Source organism: Perissodus microlepis, chromosome 2, assembly GCF_051167445.1.
Source record: "Perissodus microlepis isolate ML-2025 ecotype Zambia chromosome 2, ASM5116744v1, whole genome shotgun sequence".
Classification (NCBI taxonomy): Eukaryota; Metazoa; Chordata; class Actinopteri; order Cichliformes; family Cichlidae; genus Perissodus; species Perissodus microlepis.
The window spans coordinates 24,850,779-24,876,500 of NC_140462.1; the positions used below are offsets into that span (position 1 = coordinate 24,850,779).

The following is a 25,722-nucleotide window of genomic DNA, read 5'->3' on the forward strand; positions in this document are numbered from 1 at the left end:
CAAGTTAAAAACACAGATTGTCAACATGTTACAGCAACAGTGAGCTCAACTTGTTTGTGAGGCATCTCTGTCCGGTAGGTGACTCAACTCAACTGGTTATAGTCTTATATAAAAGCAAGCCACTTAGGTCATTTGTCATTAAATCAACATGTTGCAGCAATTACATCTCTACATCACTTTGTGGAGGAATTTATCTTTCTAATCTACGAGCTTCTGGCTGGAGTCTTAATGTAAGCAGTCAATACCAGCCAACTTGACCCCATTCAATCACGGACTGATTAACTCTGTTTTACTGGAAGTTTATCGCCATCTTCATGCAGCAGAGTCAGTCTGAAAACAGCAACTGATGATGAGTTTAAGTCTATCCACAGGATGAGAAGCTCAGTGGAGAAACGGGCCATATTTGCTTTGTTATGTATCGTCACAAACTGTGTGCAGTACGATTTATTGATATTTTAACAAAGCCTGTGTACCAATTGCCAAAGTTACAGCTTTTATATAAATACAGTGTTTCTCAAAAAAAAAAGGTATGTCTATTTCAGCTGCCAAGCAAACGTCATTGTGGAGTGATGATTTTCTAGTGCAGGACGAGAGCTGGGAAACAATTTATTTAAAAAAGAAAATGTTCTGAATCTGAATGTATCATTTTTAAGGTAAAAATGAATGCAGAGTAGGTAAAACAAGAGGAAATAAGGAAAAGCAGAAGGGTTTCCTGACAATAAAGCATGCGTTTGAGGGTTATGGATGGGGTTCATCTCCTAAAACCGCCATCATTACACTCACTGTTATTGTGGTTCATAAAACTGTGAATTGTAAGCAGGTGTAGTGCTTGAGTCTTGCTAGCTTTATGTTTAGTTACACAACAAGACGCTGCCAGTTAAAAATACCAAAACGTAAAGAGTCTTCGATAGCTTTGAAGAGAGAAGATGGCGTCTGTATGTCCGTAAGAACTTTTTGTCTTCAATCAAACAGAAAAGAAGCGAGGAGAAGATGACGCTCGACATGAAAAGAAAGCCTCAAGAGGGTTTTGAGCGGAAGCAGAAAGACCTCTCCAGTTTTTCATCATGAGTAAAGTCAGACAGTGAAAGCCCAATCAGAGCTGCGGGGTTACAGAATAAATTCAATGGAAAGAGACTCATCACAAACAACAACTTCTCCTGACAGCGCTGATTGAGAGGCACGAAGACACAAACGAGCAGCTGTTTGGGCTGCGTTCTCCCTCACTTCCTGTTTGTCTTCGCAGCTTGAAGTGTTTCTTTCCTCCAGTTAAGGTCTATTCAGTGTCTCTGGAAACTGGCGTTTTGCCTTTTGTGTCTTGTTGATGACTTTGGAGGCGAGTTAATGAAAGGCGATGCTGAAGGCAGAAAGCGAGGAGAAATAAAGACCAGTGTTGTTTTTTAAAGCGCCATTACGGGCGGTGGATTACAGCTGAGGGAGGAGAGAGCGCACAGTGAAAGACGAGCCGGCTGTTTCGCTAAAGCTTTGTGTTTTAAGGCGGAATGAAGCAATGATCTCTTAAGGTTTCCCAGCATGGAAACGCAGGAGTCTCCTGGATCATTTATGCTGTCGTCTGTTTCTTTATGATGATTCACACTAAACGTGAAGTGTGGCAGTCATGTTTGTATAAGCGAATACTAAGAGTGACCAGAAAAAAGTATTTTCTCACACAGAAGAAAGACATAATGGCCTCAGCCCGGTCACTGTTATAGAAACTCTGTCTGGTTTGTGATGACAGCCGACTTATTGTGACTTGAAGACTCGCTTTGAAAAAGAAAAATATCCGGTCCTTGTACCTGTTGGCCTTGAGTGACTGTGAGACCTCCCTCGCTCTTTTCTCCTCGCCTTCTCTGCACTGGAGGTTTGTCTACACCAATTATTTTGCAGGACATGGCTCACACCCTGATATTTTTCTTTGTAAATGGATTTCCTGTGCACGGGGCTTCATTGTACCTTCAGAATTTGCTTGACTGAACATTTTATAAGTTGAGGAAGAATGAAAATAACTATTGCAACTCAAAGAAAAGAACAGAAAAGCGAAGGCTGAATTCTTTCTAATGGCCAGCAGAGGTGATACTGGTTGTATAGAAGTGTATGAAAAAATTATCCCATTGCTCACTTGATCTCTGGCTTCAGTAAACGCTTTCTTGGTGAGTTTATGGTTTCAGGTCTTATTGAATAAAGCATAATGTTCATTTTGTACATTATGATCCCAGTTAAGCCACAGAGAAGGATAAACATGAGCATCCCTCTCAGTCAGGTCCATCAACAGGCAACAAGATGGAGAAAGTTTAAATTCCTTATTTACCAATGGGTGGTGTCACAGTGGCTACATCCATCCTACAGTCTATGACACTATAATGAAAAAGTAAGCTGCTGCCATATTAATTAAAAGTCATGCAAGTCCATCCTATGTAAATTACTATTTATAATAATTTGCATTGTTTACACTCCTGATTTTATTTAAACTCCACGCAAGTGACTCTGCTTTTACCTATATATCAAGATTAGCTGTAGTTACAAAGGTTTTGCCTTTAAAGGTAACCCAAGTAAATTAATCAGGTACAAACGACCTTAATCTGCGTGATGGCAGTGTGGAGGATGGGTGTTTTAAAGGTGTCCCACCACCAAGCAGTTTGGATGGAGTTTAAAGCCGGCTTTAGTAAGTAAGCCCCCCCTTTCAGACCATACGGTGGCTCAGGTGGTGGCCTCAGAGTTGCACCTGATTCTGGACTCTGGAGATCAGAGGAAGTTGCCATGCCTGCCTCAGGAGGCAGCATTCATCATAGCACAGCATGCAGTGGGGTTGTTCCAAGGTTACACTGCCTGCTCCACATTGCTGATTACATAATCCTCCAGCAGGGTCAGGATCAGTTTATTATAGTACTCATTATAGTGATAAAGAAAACAAAGTGCTCTTTATATATGATATTACTGAAGTCGACACTTGGGCAAGAGGTAATAATTACGAAGCATAAACAAATCAGCCATTGCTGGGCTTTGGATTTACAGACATCATCATATAGATGACAGTTTTAAAACCCATAGCATTTTTTTAAAAGACTAAAATCCCCTGCTCATTTACTCTCTCGCTTCCATTTGAATACACAGTTCACCAAATTTAATGAATAAAATTAAGTATGACAAGGATAAGTGGAAGACAATATATGGATGGCTGGATGGATGACACATGACAGTAAGTAATTCAATGAAAGACTTTAGAAAACTTTAAGAAATCCTGGTGAACTATTGCTAAAGACCACTTTTAAAAATTTTAATAAAGTCTGTCTCCTTGAAAGCAAAATATAAGAATTGAGGGGTGGCGCAAGACTTTTGCACAGTACTAGTATATGTTTGAGCCTGGCTGTCAGTATCTTATTCAAAAAATGTGACACACATATGAATCGTAACATGACAAAAGTATGCTATGTAGCTAAGGTACAGTTAGCTAGTCATGTACCCTTGTCTTGCTTTTGGCAAAAAAGCAATTATGCTTTTAAATAATGTATTTCTGATTTAAATCAGCTTTTGTTTGAGGACAGACATAAGTTGGTATCATAAATCATGTTAGCTGGTGAAGTTGTTGAATAAGCCAGGCAGCTAGCATTCCATTCAACGCTAGCAAGCAAGAAAGCTACTACAGCTAGCTAACTTAGCTATAGTGTATGAATAGTTTATAATGTTAGCTGATAAAATAAAATGCATATGGTTTGCTTTAGAAAATTAGTTGATTTTTATGCATACAAGCAAGTATCTCCAAAGACAAAGAAAGGTTCCTACATGAATCAAAGGTCTGACTTTTGAGACTAATTTTCATTTAAATCAGGCTTTATTAAAGTAAATACTGTTTTTGTCAAAATATACAATATGAAAAACAACAGATGAACTTATATGAAACATTAAAGCCGGCTTTAGTAAGTAAGCCCCCCCTTTCAGACCATACGGTGGCTCAGGTGGTGGCCTCAGAGTTGCACCTGATTCTGGACTCTGGAGATCAGAGGAAGTTGCCCAATTGAATACCCAATTGAAAAAGTTTATACCCAATTGAAAAAGTCTTATTTTTATTCAATTTTTTTAGTTGTGACCAGAGATGGGCAGATCCGATTACTTTTTTCAAGTAACGAGTAAAGTAAGGGATTACTATTGCAAAAAAGTAATTAGATTACTGTTACTTCCCCGTAAGCAGGCTGCGTTACTGCGTTACTAAACCGTGATTTTGTTTGTGAGAGTGTCTCATGACAATGACGTAATCGCGTGAGACATTCGTGGCAACAGACGTGTGTAGATCAACAATGGATAATATATAGAGTACGGGAGAGAGTACGACCATGCAGCGTTTAAAGCGTGGAAGTAGTGACCTTACTTTGAGTTTGATTCTGTAAAAAGTGACGAAAACATTACCGTCCGCTGTACACTGCGTGGGAAGAAAACCTCTTTTTACAGCGAAGAAAACCCCTATACTTTCACAACCCCAATGGGAATGTGAAATTCACAGAGAAACCCCTGGATCCCCCCACTGACATGACTGCTGTGACACCGGGCTAACCTCCGCCTGCTCCACTCCTGCTAAACAGGTGAATAAAGATTTAAGAATTTTCTGCTGTGTTTTACTTGCATCTATTTGAAAGAGCGAGTGTAAACACAAAAAATTATTTTATTTTATGCTGGAATATGCAGAAAATAGGTTTAAATGTTCAAGTCAAAGACTGTTGCATATCATTTAATTTTTGCTTGATGCAATGTGCCTAAAATTAAAAGATTAAAACTAATAAAACAAGTTTTAAAAAGAGACTTTTTCATTTGATTACATTTTATATGATGGATTATGCAGAAAAAATAGAACTGGGCTGAAAGGTCTATTGCTTTATAACGTATTCAGGTTGTGTATCATGTTTTTAAAAAGTAACTAAGTAACTAATTACTTTTGAAAATAAGTAATCAGTAAGGTAATGGGATTACTTTTTTGGAGACGTATTCAGTAATTAGTTACTAATTACGTTTTTCAAGTAACTTAACCAGCACCACTTGTGACAGTGTTTTAAACCAGCGGTCCCCAACCTTTTTTGCGCCATGGACCGGTTTATGTCCGAACAATATTTTCACAGACAAGCCTTTAAGGTGTCACAGATAAATACAAGAAAATAAAACCAGTACCAGTACCAAAAAAAAGAAGATTTATTCATAACACCGGGAAAACCAGGGAAACCGAGTTAACAATAAAAAAAAATAACGATAAAAATCCTGAAAACCATACATTTTACACCCGAGCCTCAACTCTCACGGCCCGGTACCAAACAACTCGGGGTTGGGGACCGCTGTTTTAAACTATCAACTGAGAATTGTTTTTAGCTAACGCTTGCTTGCATGCTACCACAAACAAACTGTAATATCCAATGTAGCTGCTAGCTGGCTAACCTTAGCTTGTAACATCTCTTTGATTCCTCTTTGAAGACACATCAGTGTTAGTTTTTGTCCTTATATGGTGTTTCTGTTGTGTCAGTTATTTGTTGATGTTAATAATTTCCCTCCATTGGTAATCTAATATTAGCTAGCACTGCTGACTGTCGATGCAGTAGTGAAGAGGGTCACTGAGGCAAAACACTTAGTGGAAAACTATAAAGTTATTAAATCACTCATTTTAAATTTGCTTTACAATCCATCCATATTCTACCAATAAAAAGTCATGTTAAAAATGTTTCAAAAGCAGATTTAGCCTCATACAATCGAGTGCAGAGTTAACATTGAACATGTACATGAGTCTAAATCTCCAGTGGAGCTTGATTTTATTTTGAAAAACATGCATGCTCTGTTTGGTGCATTTCACCTGTGTGTGTGTTTGTGTGTGTTTGTGTGTCAGATGTGACTGCACTAATGAATTAAACAGCAGGCTCATTGCACACGCAAACACACACTCTCTCAAAACAGCCTCCAACAATGACCACTCACTGAATCCCATTCAGCCTTGATTTAATCAAACTCCACTCGGCCTTTAGTCTTTTGTTCACTGATTTTATTTTTCCTCTCTGCCGTGAGTGGCTGCGGGGATGCACGGGCAGGGAGGGAGAAAAGCTGCGGTCAGATAAACAAACAGGACGAAACCATCTTTTGTTGTAGATTAATGGACGCCGTGCTGTCCAGCGGGGTGTTATTGTGAGGTTTATTTTTTGAATCATTCGGGTTTAATTGCAGATGACAAAAGCAAGGGGATGGGGCTGAATGGAAAATTACAAACATCCTCCATTAAAAGGGAGGGCTTTGCTGAGGAAAGGGCGTTCAAACACAGCATAGACACAGGATGAGTTCAGTTAATGGGAGATTTCATTTGTGTTAACCCAGAGCTGTGATTGAACCTCTGAACCTCAAACTGGGCTTTGGTTCAAATGAAACCAGACCACCCCGCACAATAAAAACCCACAACCCTTTAGAAATGCCTCAGAGGCCACTGCCATTTCTTCAGTTTATCTACTGTTTACCTTTTTCTCCTGTCCTGTTCAGATCTGTACATTAATATTAATGTTGATGGTTAATGTCTTTTTCTCACCCACAGACTGTATATAAGCATCACCTTTGAAAGACGCCACCTCAGAGAGTATCAAAGATGGACGTGGACTTAAACCTGCATTCTTTTTCAGCTCCACCAGGGGGCGACCCTGTTGACTTCAGGGGTACAGTGTTTCGTTTCTGACTACAATCACTGCTCTCGCAGTTTCTGAAGTTTCAAACTCACTAAGCAACCTGAGTGTCCATGGAAAGATTTCGATGGTACCAATCAAAGACAACTTTGTTTCATTGTAGGATGATGGGTAGAGCTGATCATTTACACAACATTGCAAATAAAATGCTTACCATCATTACCATACCATCATTTTACCGTGCCGTAGCTCATAGTAAAGTCTGCTTTGGATTATTGGCTGTTGTGATTTGGTTCTATACAAAGAAAAGTCAAAGGAGAACATCCATTCGTCCATTTTCTTCCACTTTTTTCCCGTCTCAGATTGCTGCCCTTCCCTCAGCCTAGTTCTGTCATGGTCTGGGTGAGTTGTGAAGCCCTTGTGTTCCTGGCATCTCCACCCCTGGGCGGGGTCCCTTTTTTTTCTGACCGGTGGCACCTGTGAGCAATTAGGCTGTGGAGATATAAGACCAGCGCGTGCAACCACACCTCGCCAGATCATCAGCCCACCCGTGTTAGTGAAGGTTTCGCAGTCACTGAATGTTGTCATGTTTTTCTAGAATTAATTCTGAGCTCTCTGCTCACAGTTAAACCTCCGGACAACTTGCAATCAGGTTTCCATTTCCTCATTGACTTGGATCGCTGGATTACTCGCAGCCTCACCGGACACAGTCACTTGCCTGCCCCCCATGCCCAGCACATTGTGGATGCATTGAATATCTCCTTCATGTCACCCAGACCGTCTTCCCCCTCTATGCTTTGCCTCTGCCTGTAGAAAGTAAGACTGTTTGCAAATGCAACCTACATCTGGGATCTGTGTCCGGAATAGTAACTAACTACTTGTTTCCTTGTTTCACTGACTTGGGTTTCTTGCTTCCTCCTTTTTCCCCGGGTTCCTACTCTGGATATTGCCCAGTGTCGGGTTCCCAGCTATGTCCACGACATCCCCAAAGCTCCCTCATGGACTCCCTCACTGACTATTTAATGCGAACCATGTATTCACTGTAAATGTGTATATAGAGTGACTCATGTAGTGTCTCTTCCAGTAGGGCAACGTTTATAGTATTCACCTGGAGTGTTTAGTATTGTGCTCAGTGAATCTTAGTTTAACCTTCATTCGTAGTGAGACTAGTTACATTCTGTTTTTGCTGCAGGGTTTCCTTAGCTCATTGAGATGATAATTAATCGGATGATCTCGTGGTGTTTCATTATTTGAAGTCATAGTTAAATCTGAATTAACAATAACTGGTCTGAATTTACGTAATCCCCAAGGTTTTAGTATATCACGGCAGACGTTGTTTATTTGAGTTGTCACCCTGTCAGTACTGTTATGTTGTGAATAAAGTTTCAGATACTTGCCTTCACTTCACGTGAATGGGTCATGAGTGGTGTCTGCACCTGAGTCCTTCCTCCTGTGGGCCGGGACAGTTGCTCTTATTTTCTTCCCACCGTCACCACTTGCTTGGAGGGGAGGGGGGTTATGGCCTTCTTGTGGTTCTCTGTATTATTGTAGGGTCTTATGATTTAAGAACCTTGAGGCTTCTGTGGTTGTGATTTGACGCTGCATAAATAAAATTTAATTGAAAGCCTTAATTAAGAATTAAAATTATAAAACAGCTGACTTTTTAAAAAGAAAAACAAAAAAAAACACCGCTGTACAGTTGTCATAAAGGGAGAAATTAGCTGTAGACCAAAACAGTTTTTAAGTGGTTTTATTTGTTTTTTGCATCAGGCTGTAAACATGTTTCTGTTTTAGAGTTGGACATTTTAACATGGGAGTCTATGGGGACTGACTCACTCTAGTGGACATCAGAGGAACTGCAGGTTTGGAGGCCATGTCCATCTTTTATGTCCAGTCTGTGGTAACAAGGTACTATTGGAGGGGGAAAAAGGTGATGTTAGACTTGGACAATGAAGTGAATATTAAAGGAAAAGTATAAGAATTATTGTTAATGTTAGTACAGTCAACCCGATTTGTGTCCTGCTGGGTTTGATTTTCAACCAAATTTTAAATCTGGTCTGTAACCAATTAACATTTAAACACTTTTCTGTTGTCCACAAAATGTTGCATATTTTTATATTTTTTCAAGTTTCTGCACAAGTGGTTTTTAGCAGGTAACATACGGTCAGTAAAAATCTTGCTATAGATCAAGTGGTTTGAATGCTGAGGAGACAAAGGAGGAAAAGATCAAACATAAATCACAGCAGAGGATGAAATGTGGTGGCGCTCAGACCGGAGCCCTCCAGCGGCGTTCGTGGAGACAGAAGCACATAAACTCTGTGCTGTCAGCCGATGTTGGACTAATACTGAAATAATCCAGAAGTTCATTTATGAAGCGGCTGGCGAATAAAACAATATGAATCCCTGGACTCTGCAGGAACACATTAGGCAGCGTGCACTAATTCTCTGTTCAACTTGAGTGCAGGCAGTTTCTCCATTAAAGGCCTGTGTGCTGTTTGCTCTGTAATTACTACTGCAGCTACAAACAGTCACTGCTAATGTTCACTGTGTTAAAGTGGCTTTAAAAAGGAAAACATACACTGAGCTCTGTGCTGCTGTATTTCTAAAATGACCATTTCATCAATAATGCAGCAGCTGCAGGAAAAGCAGGAACTACTGGCTCTATTTCATAACTGGACTAATAAACCCCCAGTGAAGACTTCGCCTCCAATTTGTGCATTTATTAAAGCTTTTTATGCTGTGGGGCTGATAAAGGGATGGAGGAAGGAAACACTACAATGTTAAAGCAATATCCAGTATCAGTGAGTCATTTTAGTGACTAAAAAGCCTGCAGCTCTGTCTCTGTTTAAAGTTACTCACTTTTAGGAGAAGGTGTGAGTGACAGAAAGAAGCGACCAATAGGACTTAAAAGTTAAATCTCTGTCAGAAACTGCAGTTCCTCTGCTCTCCACTAGGGGCTCCAGCTGTAATTCAGTCCCTATAGACTCCGATGCTAAAATGTCCAACTTTATATCAGAAAAAAATGTGTTTACACCCGATACAAGAAAGGAGGCGTAGCCATTAGGGGCGCGGCCTCTTTAACTCAAAGGTGAATGGTGACACAGGTGGTATTTGAGAGCATACAGTGTGTAGATGCAAAAAATGGCAGTAGCTTGAATGTTGACCCTTCAAAATGTGGCATCATGATGTCTATCGAGGTTTCTCACATGAAAACAAGTGAACATTGCTCGAGTCTTGCCCACCATATTGGATGAGATAACACAACAAGCATCAAAGGAAAAATGTGTATTCCTTGAGGGGGTGGCGAGTGGTTTGAGAGGTTGCTGCACCCATAAACGTGCTTCCTTATAATTGCTAAAAGTGCAACGCAAAGTGGGTGTGCTGGGTACCACTGCACCAGACACAATCACTGACCTCTAAGAGTAGCTAGCAAAACTACAGGTGACCAAAGCAACTTGTTAGCAACCAAAGCAATCACCCAGAGGTTTTTGGTGCCCCTTGTCTTTATGACCAATTTAACCCAGAGTTAACTGAATATTTATTCAGTGAATTAATCCTCAAAAACTAATTAAACTTTGAGATTTTTGAGGAGTAAATTCATTTGCAAGAAGAAGAATGCTAACGTTGGCCTCAAAACTGTCCAAGTCTTGGTCAAATTAATTTAATGTCACCACCACTAAGCTCCTTTGTTTGAATTATGACACTTAATTTTCTTGACAGCTTCTGTTGTCTGGTCTTATTGTTGCCACCACCTGTTGCAAATAAACACACAGTAGTTTAAAAATTGTGATTTTATGTTAAAACGTCTTAACTTGTGTAACAGACCTTATTTCAGATGTCCACCAAATTTGAGACAGATAAGCCAAAAGAACAAAAACTCATTTTCATCTTTAGGACTCTTTTTCAAGTTTTTTTAATTGGCAAAAAAGTCAGACTTGTAGAAATTGTCAAGTAAAGACATCATCCAAGTTATAAAAAAAACAACCCTCAAAAACACAGTGATATTAGGCCATTAAATTAAACCAACCACTCTGCTCACTCAACAGTGCTCCATCTCACTTCAAAGACTTCAGCATCTCCATCTATCCACGCCATGGTCAGCTCCCCTCTCTTACTCTGGTCAATTGCCTGAATATTTAAAATCAGCTATAGGTCAACTATTGCTCCAAAAGTCAAACCCATTTCAAACAGCTTCCACCCGATATCTAAACCCCCCTCTTGGCCTTTGAAAATGAGCAGATCATTGATTACATGAATGGCACCGGCTCTTTGATAAATGTCAGTGGGGTTTTAAGGTGGACCCAATAGACACTCTTTGACTTTCTCCTATGACCGAACACCCACTCCAGTGCTTTTAGTTTTAGAGTCAAAAAAAACCCAAACACTAAGTTCATTATCATAGAACGAGTTATTACAAGAACCATGTTTTATATTTATGTGACTCAAAATGAACATTTGAAAATTACGCTTCTTGTGAGGATCCCAAATATTCAGTCCCGTCTGTGTAATTGGTCTTATTGTTGACCTACTTCCTGTTTAGTTTTCTCCTCATGGTTTCTACTTCCTGTCTTAATTATTTCCACCTGTGTCTCATCTCCAATCTTTGTCTTTTGGCCTTCTAGTGTTCATTGTTTGAGTTCCTGTGGTTTTCATATCCTGTTCCTGTTCCCTTTTATGGAATTTAATGCCAGCCTCAGCTGGAATATCTTGCAACTCATCTGCACTGCTTTATTATTGTGTAAGTCGACTAAAATCACTTTTGTTTTACTCCTTGCCTCATGTCGTATAGTTCTTCTGAAACATTTACCATATACGTTACTGGAGCAACCACTGTTTAAATATAACTCACCAGAATGAAGCTTTGGGCTTGGGGTGTCAAACAAGCGGTCTGGGGGCTAGAATCGGCCCACTACAGGTGCAGTCTGGCCCACTCAATGGCTTTGGAAAGTGGGGGAGAAGGAGAACATAAACTGTGAACCTTTAACTGTAATTTGATCAGATTTTTGACAGAGAGATGTTTTAACTAAACATTGACACATATTAATAATCCTTCATGCATAATAATAATTCATGCATTGGGTTAAAATTAAGAATCTAAAATTCAGATTTTCCCCATCTCAAAGATAATCGACTCCAACTTGATCGAATTAAAGCCATCATTAGCACACTGGAGGATTTAATGTATTATTACTGTTATTGCATTAAATTAATGTTTACCTGTAAGACAGCTTTAGTATTTAGTGTCAGATCCAGCCTGATTGGACTGGTCGGTGGGGGGGGGGGCTTCAAACGTAGAGCAGGTCTGCAGCATACTGCAGGTTACCTATAGTTTTGTGTTTTTCTTTATATAAATAAAAACATTTTGATCATAAACTGCAGAAAATGTAGTTGTGGGTGCGTAAAAGTGATCAAAATCCAGGGAAATAAAGTTCCTGATGCTGAAAAGTTTCCAGGTAGAAAATGAGGGAATTAGTGAGATGACATCTGATTCTGTGAAGTTTTCGAGTTTAAAACCAAAAGTATTATTTCTGTTTCCAGGAGCCCAGCCGTGCCTCTTTGTTTATTATAAGTTATTACAGAAAATGCCCCAAGTTTTAATAACTTTAACAGCTCCCAGCTTCAGAGCCGGTCCTTAATAATGATGCGAGCCGCAGCAGTGAAATCCTCTGAGAAATGGTTTGCTGGTAACGGAGGGGACAAACTCCAATTCTCAGCCTGCGGTGGAATAAAACCACGAACAAATCAGGGCCAAGCTGACATTAGCCTCACACCATCGCAGGACGCCCACTTCCCATGAAGGCCAATTACTGTACCTTCACAGGGGCGACGGAGGGTTTCCGCCACTTCCAGCCAATGTTTTCATGTGAGGTTAAAGAAGGTGAGAGGAAGCAGCCAGTTTTTACCTTTACAAAGGCACACAGCAGACATGTCTGCCAGACCTGACATGTTTTTTCCTTTGGTTCCCCTTTTTACTCCTCGCCCAGCTGCTGTATAATGAGCCTATCTGGCCTTAAGAGAGCATTAGCAGTCCGCCGGCTCTGCTATCTGTGACACTTTGCCGCTGCTGAGGAGGAGGAGGAGAGCCGCTTTCCCTTTGAAGAAGATATCAGAATCATTTTGTATTTCCTGCTCATCATCTCTCTGAGCAGAGCTGCAGGACGTCTGAGCTCTGCTTCATCACAAATCAGCACTTCATGTTTGGGTCAGTGAGCTGCAGACGTGTATGCACAGTTTTTATTTCTGCTCGAGGAAAGTAGTTCATTATTAAGTCCATTAATATTTTCAGTGTGTGAAATAAAACGCCATCTTACATGTGCTACTGTACTGTAAATAGTACTGTTTGTGTGCTTGGCTGGATGTGTGAATACACACCATTCCCCTCTCTGAGAATGCTGGGAATATGCTGGGAATAATCCCAGTCACTGTCGAGTTTTAAACTGAGCAGATTAAGATGCTTCAAAGAAACTGTCTAAACTAAAATCTCAAAGATGTGAGTAAATGAAAATACAAAAGTAAAAACTAAACTTTTGGGGGGGGAAATTCAAACTAATCTAAAATGATTTATATGAATTTACATAATTAACAAAACATATACAGGTAATGTCTTTAGTTGTAGTGACAGGCAGTTTTGGTTCACTGACACTTTTCAATATGTCTGCTGGGTTTGTTTTTAAAATCTCGCCTCTGAAAAATATCCTCTGTCAATATTTTCCAACTAGCACTGAAACGAAACATTTTAAAACAAAATAAACAAAATAAAATTATATAAATATGAAAATGAACTGAAACTAAACTGAATTTAAAACAAAAATTAAAAATAAATAAAAACTAACTAACTGAACTATGAGGCTGGACCAGAGATGAGAACTCTGTTAGACTATGTTATCATATGTAACATTTTTACAACCTAAAATTGATGTTTTTTAGGAACGTTGTTGCTACATTAGCAATGCTATGCTTTAGTAACTTCAAATTTTAATCTGTTAGCATATGTTAGCCTGATATTAGCATAATTTTTTCGAGGATCCAAATTTCTATTGCCTTTTATGCTTCAGCTTTTGCATTTGTGCATTTTTTTTTTTTTCAGATAAAATATTTAGATTTTATTGTGTCTCCATACCTTAATAATGTGTACTTCCACTCCACCCACTCCAGGGTTATCTTTCCTTGTTGTCCGTTTTACCCGTGGACTGTAGAAAAGGTAAACATGGCTGCTCTGGTGTCACCTGTTGGTTTGTGAAATTCCATTTTGAAGTCTCAACACCATTTTTCTGTTTTTCCGTCTTGTTTTGGGTTTTTGGGTTTTTTTTGTTTGTTTGTTTTTTAATCTAATATGAAAAGTCAGAGGTGGATCTGAGAAACTGCATGTTCATCGCCAAATGACTTATTAAGCAGGGGGCTTACCCTGGTTTATCCTTACTTTTGACTGTAATTGGACCAAAATGTAAAAACTTAATTTCATGTTTTATTTAAAAGGACTTCCAACTAGCTAACTAAGCCCATGCTGTTCAACACCGAGAAGACCAAGGAGCTCATCGTGGACTACAGGAGGAATGCTGATCCACATCCACCCATCTACATTAAAGGGACGGCTGTGGAGCGTGTGAGCAGCTTCAAGTTCCTGGGAGTCCATATCTCCGAGGATCTCATCTGGACGACCAACTGCTCCAAGTTGGTCAAGAAGGCTCACCAGCGCCTCTTCTTCCTGAGGACTCTGAGGAAGAACCACCTGTCCTCAGACATCCTGGTGAACTTCTATCGCTGCACCATCGAGATCATCTTGACCAACTGTATAACAGTCTGGTACGGGAGCTGCTCTGCCTCAGACTGGAAGGCATTGCAGAGGGTCGTAAAAACTGCCCAGCGCATCGCCGGAGCACCACTTCCTGCCATAAAGGACATCTACAGGAAGCGGTGTCTGAAAAGGGCTGGGAAAATCATCAAAGACCCCAGTACCCCATCACATGGACTCTTCACCCTCCTGCCCTCTGGGAGGCGCTACAAGAGCCTCCAGACTAAATACACCAGGTACCGGAACAGCTTCTTCCCCACAGCTGTCAGACTCCTGAACTCTGCCTCCTGACATCTGACCCACATTAAACTCATGGACTGAACATACACACACCCACAACCACCTACACACACACAATGGACAAAAACAAACAAATGGACAACTGTACCCTCATACGCACCATAATAACATGGACAGAACCACCACTCACAACCACTAGCTCTTTATAGAGCCTCTGTAGAAATTATCCACATATTTCACTTATCTTAACTGCACCACTGTAAATGCTGTATAGACAATCATTCTGTACAATACGATAATTATAATTCTACAACTGTTTACAACTGTTTATAACTTGCATAGTTCATATAGCTATCCTGTTCATAGCCTGTACATACTTATAGCATATTCATAACATTCCTTCATACCGTGTACATTGTAACATACCTATAATAGACCCATTTTTGTAATATATCTATTTTATTGCTAAAACACTTTCTGGATGGATGCAAACTGCATTTCGTTGCCTTGTACTTGTGACGTGCAATGACAATAACGTTGAATTCTATTCTTAAAAAAAACAAAACTAAATTTTCTTTACAGTTTTAAAAATAAAAACTGTTTATTCATATGTGTGGATTTCTCATATTTTAAATTTGACATGTCTTTTTTTTTTTAATTTATTGATATTTCATGATTTCTTTTCTTCTAATGGTGTACAGTCTGAGCTGCAGCTTCCTCAGTGTTTGAGTCCCATCATGCTTTGTTCCACACTCTGATGTTCTCACTCTGATGCAGTTTTTTGTGTTTTAAAAGGCCTAATTAAAAAAAGAGGGGGTTGTGAGGGGGTCCTTTAATCTATAATGGAACAGACGTTATCATTATTGTTAAATAATGCACAGCGGCCACCAGCATCAAATATTAATAACTTATTGAACAGAGCGGTTTCCGGTGACCTGCCTCTGGGCCCAAAACTACGACTTTGAACAGGTCCTGTGCGCGCGCGCGTGTGTGTGTGTGTGTTTATTGACAAAAGGCCACTGTAATATCGAGGGCTGAAAAAGCCCAGGAGGGGCAGCAGAGGGGAAGGTTGTTTCTCTTTCACATTGCTGCAGTTTAGTGGATTATTCTTATAATCCTGGTGTTTACTCAGATTTGTTTTCATAATGTGTAAGAATTAAAATCCTTATTTTATTCATAAGAATATTCATTGGGGTAATTTTTCTGGACCGTTTCCTTTCTTTGTCTCTCATCCCAATGAATATTTCAAAAACTCTACTCGCTCTCTGTTCTGAGTATTAAAATTAATTCTACTGTTTCTGCAACTATCGAAAAAAAACCTTCTGAGACTCAGTTTGAAACTAAATAGTTCATGTTTTTGAACCAAAGTACTGTACTAAAATATTAAATCTATTAAGAACCAACAAAGGCCACTCAAAAAATTTCATAACCATCTAGCAACTTGATGTTTTGTTTTTATAGTGTAGAAGTGTAAAAACCTTTAAAGGGACAGTGTGTAAAATCTCACCACTAGATGTCAGTACATTGCACTGAACTGTGTTATGTTTTCTTACCCCTCCCAGCTCATGTGCATTATCCCAGCTGCGCTGGCTGCTAATACTATGAGTCCATGACTGAGTGAAGCTCACTTCTATCTGATGACAGTGGTACTGAAGTGAACTGCTGATGACATCCTGAACTTTTCTGTTGGTAAACACTGCCATTTTTGCCACTGTTCACATGACGTAATGTGTATGTTGTTGGTGTCTAGCCACATACACACAATGTCTGTCTCGGTCACTATATTCAAGATGACTGTACTGTTATCTATACGTTATATATGGACTGACTAATGTGTTAGGAAAGAAAGGGTGCCTGAAAATCAAAGTGAAAAAATGATGCTGCAGGCTAATCTACTGTGCAGAAATTTCATTGCAGCAGCTCAAAATAGTGCTCAGTAGTTTGTATGACACCCGCATGCTTGTATAGATGGCTGACAATGTTGGGGCATGTTCCTAATGAGACAACGATGAGATGGTGTCGTGGGGGTTCTCCTACCAGATTTGGACCTGGGCATCACAGAACTTGATAGACCGAAACAGAACCACCAACTGCCTTCATATTCTCATGAGGGTGGGCATTGTCTAGCATCAGGAGGACCCCAGGACCCGCTGCACCAGTGTAGGGTATGGCAGCGGGTCCAAGGATTCCATTCTAATAACTAATGGCAGTCAGGGTGCCGTTGCCGAGCCTGGATATGGATATGCCTCCCCAGACCATCACTGATCCACCACCAAATTGGACATGTTGAACAATGTTACAGGCAGCATAAAGTTCTCCACAGCTTCTCCAGACCCTTTCACATCTGTCACATGTGCTCAGGGGGAACAACTATGAAAAGCACAGGGCTGGTATTTTATAGCAAACAGGCTCCATGGTGCCAGGCAGTGAGCACAGGGTCCTATAGAGGAGGTTGGGCCCTCAGGTCACCCTCATGAAGTCTATGTCTGATTGTTTGGTCAGAGACATTCACACCAGTGACCTGCTGGAGGCCATTTTGTAGCTCTGGCAGTGCTCATCCTGTTCCTCCCTGCACAAAGAAGCACATATCAGTCATGGGTTAAGGACCTTCTGCAGCCCTGTCCAGCTCTTCTAGAGTAACTGTCTGTCTCCAGGAATCTCCTCCATGCTCTTGAGACACAGCACAGCTGGTCTACTTGTGTGACCTCTGTGGAGTCCAGGTATAGCCTCATGCTATCGGTAGTGACACTGACCCTAGTAAAATGCAAAAGTAGTGAAAAAACAGTCAGCCAATATGAGCAGGGAGAAAGTCCACATGTGAAATCCTTCCTATTTTGGGGTGTTGTCCCATTATTGCCTTTCTAGTGCACCTGCTGTTAATTTGATTAACATCAAAGCAGCTGAAAATAATTAACACCCTCCTCTGCTACTTAACTGACCGGATCAATATCCCAGAAGTTCAACTGACTTGATGCTTTACTCTGATTAAAACTGTTCTTTTTTCATTTTATTTTTTGATCAGTGCATTTTTAATGAATTAAGTTAATTAAAAACTCACTGTAGGAGCAGCAAACACGACCCCTGACCCTTGTTCAGGCCCATATTTGTGTCTCTGCAGAGGCCAGTGGTCTTTGAGAAGGCCGGCATGTCTGCAGATGTTTATTTGCAGCTCAGGAGAGACCCCGTCTGTCGCGGTTTACTCACAGCCGTCTACGTTTCATGTTCTGCTGGAAACCCATAAAACTAAATGAAAAACGAAACACGAGTTAACAAACATTTTGGCCGTCTTTCACCCTGTGAGCACTAAACATCCCGTGTAAAAACCTATTTGCTGGACGGCTTGTAAATTGAAAGCTTTGGAGACGGTTGCCTAGCAACTGGGGCCTGGTTGCCAACCTCGGCATTACTGCCAATTATGGTGGGCAGGAGAAATTGGTGTCATCCCTTTTTTTTCTCCCCCTTTTCTCTTTCCCATCTTCTGAGTGCCTTTTTCCCCAGAAGCCAATCAGCCTTCACACAAAGATCTGAGAACAGCGCCGATATCTCAGCCTTTCACCACACACGAGTGAAAAGTGATCAAAACACGGCGGGGAAAAAAAAGTTGATGAAAAATCTTTTTTTTTTTTCTTTTTAATGGAGTTCTGCAAAGGCTTTTGTTCGTGTTTGTTCCCTCACTCAGTCTCTGTGTCTGTAATAACATAAATCAAAGGGGGCTGTTTAAAACCACCGTTTGATTTATGTTATTACACACACGACTCATCATTCGGGCGCTCGCATCATCATCTTTCAGGCTGGGGTTTGCTCATTTTCTCCAAACACGATCCAGAAGTTTTTGTAGCAAAAAAAGAGGAAAAAAGGGCAAACAATCCGCGAGTTAATGCATTTTTTCACAATTAGATTTCAGCAGACATGTTTTGCAGCCCCACCTAGCTGCTGGGGGGACACTGATGAAAACTAATGCTGTAATTCTGCTCAGATATTGCCACCTGACTATTAGATTTTGCCCTTTCTCTTGTATGGGGGCCAATGTGCTTGTTGGTTAACCGAATTAGCTTTTGTGTGTTATTGCTTTACGTTCTCACCCAGAGGACAGTTTCAATAATCGGAGGAGGAGGTGGAGGAGGAAGGGGCGTTCGTCAGCCACCCAGCCCACGGGGTCGTGAATCAGCTCTGCAGCGCAGTACGAGCTGCAGAGGAGCAAACACTTTCAGTTCAGTCAGCATCCGTGGATTAAACCTGTAATCAAATCAATTAAAAACGAATTGGCTCATTTAGAAAGTTTAAAGTACCTGAAAGTCTGTAATGCTTCAGGCTCATTCTAACCAGCCTTTAAAGAGGACGCGATATGCTTATTTCCACCTCTATGCTTTTATTCTTCACTCTACTGGACCAGCTTTGCATGATTCACAGTTCAAAATAATCCTTCTTTATTATACATCGAGCCGTACTGCCGACTGTTTGGTAATCATCACAGAGTTTAACTGTCCTTCAGGTTCGTTCAGCCATGAGGCTCTCGTGGTTTTATCTTGGCTCCATGTTTTCATCTGTCTCTGCTTATTTAGTTTTAGCTGTGTAAGTTTCTTTAGTATTCTGTATCAGTTTTATTATTATTGATTTTTGTATTCTAGTTTGTGATTTCTGCATCCTCATCATCCTCCTGCACCTGGTTGTCAAGTCTCTTGTGCCTTGCTTTTACTTTTACTCCTTTTCACACTTAGTTCAGATGTGTTTTGTCCCCCAGGTGTTTCCATGCTGCCTTGGTTACCTTTCTGTGTACGTGTACTAATCGTCTTCCTTTGGCCTCTGAATGTCTGTGTTTTCTGCCCATTTACTGTGGCTCATGTGCATTGATGGACTTTTATACTTCTCCTAAATAACGGTTGTTTTATGTTTTGTAGGTCTTGCTTTGAGTCTTGTAATTGGGTCCCCTTTTTTTGCCTCTCATAACATCCCCTCTCTGATTCAAGATTCAAGATTCTTCATTTGTCACATGCATAGTTGTACAAGTACAACACGCAGTGAAATGTATCCTCGACTGTGCAAAAGTGGAGAGAAGAACACTATACATTAAGTGAATATATACATGGGGGACACTATGTGCAGTAAGTGGCATAGTGTGGATCAAGTGGATGAATTATGTAGAAAGTGGCATTTTATGCAGTAAGTATTGTGTATGTGACATCATACAGATCCCGGAGTAGAAAAACTGTGATAAACTGAGTGTTTAGAGCAGTCTGAGGTTTTGTCTCATATTGCTGTGCATACAAACTGATCTCATCTGAAACTTATTGTAGGGTCTTGACATTACAGCATAAAGCGCCTTGAGCCAAATGTTGTCATTTGGAGCTATATAAATGAAGTAGAACTGAATTGATATGGATAATCATTGAGGTGTTTTGGGGGCTTTTTTTTTTTACTTAATTTTTTTAAATTAACTTTAGAGTCACGTTATTCTTTTCAAGGTTTTACACTGACATTTTTACACCAAGTATAAAATACAGGAAAATATAACAGGATAAATGTTTTTTATGCAGAAAATAAATATCTTAATCTGTGTAATGTTTTTAAAGACTCACGGCATCCAGAATTGCTCCTTGGTGTGAAAGAAAAACAAAAACCAGTCACAAATCGTCACTTTCTTTGTGCGTGTCAGTCTGTCAGTAAGAAATATGGTTTTTTATCATAACCCTGACCAAGTACTTTTTAATGCCTAAATCTAAACATGTGGACTGTTTTATCCTTTATGTCAGGGGTCTCCAACTCCAGACCTCGAGGGCAGGTGACGTGCAGGTTTTAGATCTCACCCTGGGTCAACACACCTGAATCAAATGATTAGTTCATTACCAGGCCTCTGGAGAACTTCAAGACATGTTGAGGAGGTAATTTAACCATTTGAATCAGCTGTGTTGGATCAAGGACATCTAAAAACTGCAGGACACCGGCCCTCGAGGCCTGGAGTTGGGGACCCCTGCTTTAAGTGGAAAAAAAAAACAATAAAAACTCGTGCTGATGTCCAGGAACAGGAATCAGACCAACCGCCATGAGACTGCGTCATGAAGCCACGCCTTAATACTAAAGAAGAATTGTATCGCAGCTTGATAGTAACACACTAACAGTTGGGTAATAACGTGGAATGGGGTCAATAACTTTGTAATACCATTTAATTGTGGGTAACTATAGCAACGATTCATGGTTATTATAAACAAACTACCATTGATATTTCCAGATAATAAAACACAGCATCAGACATAATAATAATCACATAATTACCTCCAAAAAGAATTTTAGAGATTATAAGGTCGGATCATCTCAGTGTCCTAAAATTGGACAGCACCAACCCAAATTATTATTAAATTATTAAAATATTACTGTTGCTAATGGGGTTGAATTGCAGGCACTGTCACGTTTTTATCAAGGAGGTTATGATTTTGGGAGCATTTGCATGCCATTCTGTCTGTAAACACAATAACTGGAAAAGTTTTAATGAATTCTGATCAAACTTCGTAGAGATGTAGAGTGGGCTCGTGTTAACGGTAAGTCACATCCACTGAAGTTTTCAAGGTCACCTTCATGAATTATTGTTGGAAACTTTACAAAAAGCCCGATAACTCTCTGAGTGCTTCTTGTTTCCACATACATGTAAATTAGCACCAAATCAAAACAAATGTCACCTCAAGCTGAAGACCCAGCATAATCCTACTCAGCTAAAAACTATTGTTGATATGAAGCTGAATATACCTGAGTAATTACATGGTAATTAAATGGTATTACATGTTATTGCAGCTTTATTCCAACATTACTGTTCCCATGTTATTAGCCCTTCAGGACACCTTTCAGCCTCATTTAGCTTCTTATTTTGGTTGTTCCAGATGTGACTTCTTTTGTCCTTCAAGGACCAAAGCTCTGGATTTGCTATAAATGATACATTTTCTTTGCTAATAAGCAACAAACTCTAATCCTGAACATAGGCTGCAAATCTGACATCTGTAAACTTCATTATTTGTGAGGAGAAAAAGTATTTTGGGACTATTTGTCAGTTTGTATTCATGATTTCTGAGCTGTCACATAAACTACTGCAGCACAGCAGATATTTTATGGGGGGTTTTTCACCTTCAGGCTTCCTGTATTTCTGCACCTTTTGAAAACCACCAACAGCAAGTTTTCCTAATGTTGTCATTTTTTTTGGAGCACAGTCTCTGAACAGGTACAGTCACATAAGCGGGCTGTTTTCAGGGCTGAAATCAGCCGCGCTCAGGTGTGCGCGGCTCGTCATGGTGGCACACAGAAGGAAAAATCTGATTTGCCTCTGTGCTCTGAGGCTCTGCAGCTGCTGCCAGCCGTGGAAGATGACGTGGGGCTTTTTGGCTTTCACATTGCGAGAAACCCTCCAGTACAGAGCTGTCCCGCTTCGCTGCGAGCAAGGCGACACTTCGACAGGCTCCTCACCGAGCCCGAGGAGGATAAACAGAAAGCTGAAAACCTCGAAGACAGCCTCTCACCTCAAAAGCACACCTGAGGTGGCAGCTGGGCTCCTCCAAGTCAAACGGCCTTTTAATCTCGCTTCGAGGCATGTCAAGTTTGCTGTTGTTGGCCACCACCCCCTAAAAGGCGTTTTAATCATGCCAGGGATGCGTGAAGTGGTGGCGGCCTGGGGCCGGGCAGCACAGGGCCTCCGGGGTTCAGACTGTGCTCAGATTTCCTTTTAAAGGGCGAGCCAGCAGAACGGCGGGATAATGTCGAGATAATGAGACTTCTCATTACGCAGCCAGGTGAGGAAACTGAGTGTTTTGACATCGCCGGGTCACGACTCGCCTCGGCCACAAGACGAGCGCTCACGTGCACCGTTGTGTGAGCTGCAGCCTTGGAGGAGCCGAGGTCTGCTGGCTTTCAACTGCTGAGGACACCGGAGCTGCAGGCTTTCATTTCAGACAGCTGTAACAGCTGCACATCAGCCGTCCACTTTAAAGCACTCAGACGGCTCGCTGAGGTGTGGTGACACGTGCCGCTGTGCTCGTGGAAAACTGCACGCCTGAAGAACATACAGAGGAAGAAATCAGACTGTGGAGTAACTGTGATGTCACTAATTGGCATTTTAAACCTGCTTACTAATGATGTTGTCCTGAGGCTGATTAATGTCACATCCACAAACATTTCTTCATTTCTTCTCTTTTTTTGGTCTCTTTTTGGTTTTTGCAGTATTTTGCTTGTTTGAGTCACAGTAAATTATCTGGTTTTACTTCCTGTCTTTGCCTTTTTCTTACCCATAGATTTGATATGTGATGAACTGCCATGACATCACCTAAAAGTCAGCACTTTGGCCGCCACCAAAGTGGTTATTTTGGATGAGAGAGTCAGGTTTGTATGGGTTCATCACACAGATTTTGACTAATCAGATACTTAGTAACGCACAAATAAAATCCCAGAATTTCACCCAAACTGGAGCTCAGACTTGTCAGATAATTACATTACATTACAACAGCACAAACATAGTCAAGAGGTCCAGTTCAATTAGCTGAGGTGAAGTCTAGCAGACAGCTAACAGCTACAGCTGCCTGTCAAAGAGGCCACGCCCCTAATGTTGGAAACTTTAAGCCTTAATGCAATTAAAACAGGTAAGTGATGAATGAAAATTCGCCCTGTGCAGCTGTTATGAAGGATTCAATTATCCACTGAGACCAAACCAGTTTGTATATCAGCTGTAAACATGTTTACTTCTGCTGTAAAGAGTCTGGAGGAGGAAGCCTCGGTTGGCTGGTTTACGTGAATAAACTGCAGTTTTTTCCGTTTTAAATAGTCTTATAATTATTACAGATATCTGAAACTTGGGAAACTTTGCTAACCTGTTAAGAATGTTCTAAAGAGGGCTCCTTTAAAATAAGAGTGTAACTTTTCCTGTCAGATTTCTAGTTTGTGCTCTGCCAGTTTCTCGTCCACCATGCTGCAGCGATGCTGAATTCCCTCCCCGCTTCTGACCAGATAAACTCTCCTATTTGTGAACTCACAGCTGCAGATAAAGAGACTCTGACCTTTAGTCGGGAAACACTCTCTTGGTGTTTGTCTCCATATTTGTGAGATGTGGATGTTGTTTTCTTTCTCTTTCCAAGGCCTCTGCTTTCCCCGCCATGCTTAGAAAGAGGAAAATAATTACCGCGGTCGAGGCTAGGGTCACACGGCAGCTAAATGCCGTGGCTTTGTCGACCACTTTAAAGCTAATGTTTGCTGAGGCGGAAGGTCGCGGCTCTGGGCTCATTACTGGGGGAAAAAAATAGTCTGACAGAAAGATGAAAGTCGCTGTGCGATAAATTAAAACTGCTGGAAAAAAATTAAACATGAGCCAAAAAAGTTTTTCCTCACTGCAAAGTCTTCGCTAACACATCCACAGCTCATTGTATTGATTAGTTGTTTGCAGCTGGTTAAAATAAAGCTTTGTCATAAATTATTCACAATATTAAAATCCATAATTCTCAGTCCAGCATTGTGATTAATTAATGAGCATCTGAATGCGAGGTGAATATTTACTGCCTGCAAACTCGCTGCAGGTAGGTGATGATGTTAATAATTCAGAGATGAAACCGGCAGAGAGAAAATGCGAATAATAAAACTCTTCATGTCTTTATTCCAGAGTTTCTTCGTGCAGCTGCAGCAGAGACGGCCGCGCCTGGAACATCATATCGCTGCAGATGAAATATTAAAGAGCTGGCTGAGATGAACACACTGGTTTGTATCAGCAGCAGCAGCAGGCTGAAGCCGCCGGAGGAAAGAGGAAGATGGACGAGTGTTTGGAGAGCTGAGAGAGAGACGATCGCAACGAGGAATATTTCTGATGTGAAAAACTCTCCTGATTCATCAGAGAAAGGTATGAAATATACACCCCAGCCTTACGACGGGACCCCGCAGACACCCGAGGTCAACTCTGAGCTCTGAGAAGAAAAACGCGCTCGGAATTGCACAGTCATCTTCACTCAGCATCAGGACGGGTGCACGATGCGCTGACTGTATCAGAGGTTCACAAATGAAAAGATGGGGCTCGCTGGTGTTACAGAGTTATTAAAACTGCAGGAAAATAAATGTATTGGCAAACATCTAATGCCCCAAAACGGATGACTTTCTATGGTGGATACGACCTGTTTTTACGGCTCCAGCGCTTAAGTAATGCTAACACAGTGCCGAGAAAGTTAAATAGTACATACGCTATAAAAGATAAGAATAATAACCTGTGTTAATTAATATGGCACCTTTCAAAAACAGGGGTACAAAGTGCTTCAGAAGATGGGAAACAAACAGCAAACCAAATACTTCAGAAGAGAGAGCTTGGTTGTAGCTTCTGAGTCCTGTCTATTGAGGGCCGGACCTCAATAAAGGGTTCAGTCAGAGTTTTGAGTTAGACTGAATAAAAATCCATTTCGTAATTTTGGTCAGTCTAAGAGTGAGAAGGGAGGATTATCCAGGGTTGTTAGTGGCTCAAGTTGTTAGCCAGTTAGCTTGTAGTTTCAGTCAGATCCACCCTGAGCTCGGCACATCTAGACGTCCCGCCTGCTGTGAAGCGTTGGATCTAGCCTCGAGGCAGCAAGGCCATTAGCTGGATTGTGTGAAAGGGATGGACAGACGTTATAAGCTGGTAGAGCTGCTTACAAAGACAACAAATTGAAGTTGTCACACTCAAAAGCTCCTTTATCTTGCTGTACAGTCAAAAGTTTTTCACATTCCAGAAAATAACTGGTCTATGTAAGCAGTAGGGGTGTGTGCTGCAAAGCAGAGATTCTACTGGATATTCCCTTAGACTATTCTCAGATCTTACCCCATCCTGAGAGGCTGATTAACAAAGATCATTAAAACGAAGATCAGCCCCTTCTGATCAGAATTCATTAAAACCTTTCCAGTTTGTTAATACATCAACTTTTATGGACATAGTAATTTATCGGGACGTTGGAGGGTTTCCAGTTTGGTTTGGATTGCGATCCTGCTTTTTCTGCGTGACCTGCTGCTTTTGGCTTCATCAGGCGTGACCTACACGTCATACTGTGGTGGTTTTCAGGTTACGATGAGAACTGCCACCTCCAA

At 40.8% G+C, this 25,722-nt stretch overlaps 1 protein-coding gene across 2 annotated transcripts; it reads left to right on the forward strand.

Annotated features, from left to right (window-relative positions):
* The first annotated feature begins 1,034 nt into the window (after window positions 1–1,034).
* Window positions 1,035–15,179, forward strand: LOC146392776 (uncharacterized). Of its 2 annotated transcripts, none has more exons than XR_014802738.1 (2): window positions 1,035–1,858; window positions 6,545–8,680. XR_014802738.1 is itself a non-coding variant. In XM_084953189.1 (2 exons), the coding sequence occupies exon 2, from the start codon at window positions 14,131–14,133 to the stop codon at window positions 14,710–14,712; it is 582 nt and encodes a 193-aa protein (XP_084809315.1). In that variant the 5' UTR covers window positions 1,035–1,858; window positions 14,106–14,130; the 3' UTR covers window positions 14,713–15,179. The 2 variants fall into 2 exon arrangements, 1 of the variants encoding a protein (XP_084809315.1); XM_084953189.1 differs by lacking the exon at window positions 6,545–8,680 and adding an exon at window positions 14,106–15,179.
* Window positions 15,180–25,722: the final 10,543 nt, after the last annotated feature.

Excerpts from the sequence above, each read along its gene's own strand:
- LOC146392776 (XM_084953189.1), top strand. The coding sequence starts at position 14,131 with ATGCTGTTCAACACCGAGAAGACCAAGGAGCTCATCGTGGACTACAGG.